The sequence below is a fragment of the Neltuma alba genome, unplaced genomic scaffold, assembly GCF_004799145.2.
Source record: "Neltuma alba isolate B1F8T4 unplaced genomic scaffold, ASM479914v2 tig00010549_pilon, whole genome shotgun sequence".
Lineage (NCBI taxonomy): Eukaryota > Viridiplantae > Streptophyta > Magnoliopsida > Fabales > Fabaceae > Neltuma > Neltuma alba.
Window position 1 is genome coordinate 117,162 of NW_021635416.1, and position 1,339 is coordinate 118,500.

The following is a 1,339-nucleotide window of genomic DNA, read 5'->3' on the forward strand; positions in this document are numbered from 1 at the left end:
ATGAAAGATTAAGAAAGTTTGAAGAAGACTTCATGAGGAAGCATCAAGAGTCGGTCAATCAGGAGGACCGAGAGAATGAGGTGACTATGGGGGCACAAGGAGAAGGAGAAAGGGGGTTTAGAGGTGGTGATTGAGCTAGAGACTTACCTCAGAGGGAGGAGTATCGAGCGGTTAGCCAGGAAAGAGATACTTCAGAGGGAATGATTTACCCTCCGTTACTGAATGACATCACCAAGGTGTGGAGAGAGGTGCATCATCATGATCCTCCACAGTTTAGGGGAAGTTTGGAACCGTCAGATGCAGAGAAATGGATTGAGCGAATGGAGACAATCTTTACTGCTGTTCCTTGTCTTTCTCCGCTCAGGGTACAAGTAGCGATCACCTATCTTGTGGAGCAAGCAAGGCATTAGTGGGTTACTGCAAGACCTTCTGATAAATCTCAATTGGACTGGGATACCTTCAAGCAGATGTTTTATAATCATTTCTTTCCAAAGGAGTTGCGAATGGAAAAGCAATTCCTGTTCTACTCCTTGAAGCAGGGAGAGATGCACAAGGATCAGTTTATCACGAGGTTTATTGATCTGGCGAAGTATGTGCCCAGGCAGACAAAAGATCATTCATTCTGGCTAGCTCAACAGTTGATGAATCGTGCAAGGCCAGAGTTGAAACAACAATTGGCCCTGTTAGAGGTCAATACCTTTGAGGAGATGTGTGTGAAGTTGCGGGTTGTAGCTAGAAGGGCAAGAGAGGTGGTAGAGGCAAGAACGGCTGAGAACCAAGCTAGAGTAGCCCGTTATCCTGGTCCTACAGGAGGAGTGGGGAAAAGAAGTTAGTACAGCTCTGGGAGCTCAGGGAGAAATAGGAATCAAGGGCAGAATCAGAGGTCGAATACTCAGAAGGGCTTTATGCAAAGGCGCCAGAATCCAAACAATCAAATTGGCAGGGGACAGGGCTCCCGTCGAGATTCATCAGTGACCACCCCGAGTGTTACTGGACCGTGCCCTAGATGCGGGGGTAGGCATGCAGGGCAATGCTGGGAGTGCTTTTGATGCTGCCGGTGGGGACATGTTGCTAGAAACTGTCCAGAGAGCCAACCGACACCTCAAGCTAGCTGTTCTACTATTTCGGGACGTGTCTATGCCATGACAAATGAGGAAGCTTTTGCATCTACTTGAGGGGCATGTTATTTCTGCTTTATTTGACTCGGGTACTACGCACTCCTTTATTTCTGTGGACTGTGCTCAGAAGTTGAGTTTTCTTGTAGTTGAGCTACCTTATGATTTGAGAGTGTCTACTCCTGCAGGAGTCATTGTTGTAACTAGAAGAGCGTGTCTAGAGC

At 47.3% G+C, this 1,339-nt stretch overlaps 1 protein-coding gene across 1 annotated transcript; it reads left to right on the forward strand.

The window, feature by feature from the left end:
• Window positions 1-200: 200 nt before the first annotated feature.
• On the forward strand, window positions 201-833 carry LOC114756942 (uncharacterized). The gene is made up of 2 exons (XM_028945918.1): window positions 201-365; window positions 468-833. The coding sequence occupies exons 1-2, from the start codon at window positions 201-203 to the stop codon at window positions 831-833; spliced, it is 531 nt and encodes a 176-aa protein (XP_028801751.1).
• The last annotated feature ends 506 nt before the right edge of the window (window positions 834-1,339 follow it).

What these genes read in the sequence shown, in the direction of transcription:
- LOC114756942 (XM_028945918.1), top strand. Translation starts at nt 201, where the DNA reads ATGATTTACCCTCCGTTACTGAATGACATCACCAAGGTGTGGAGAGAG. An exon ending in CTTGTCTTTCTCCGCTCAGG is followed by an intron (nt 366 to 467) that starts GTACAAGTAGCG and finishes ACCTTCAAGCAG; the next exon opens with ATGTTTTATAATCATTTCTT.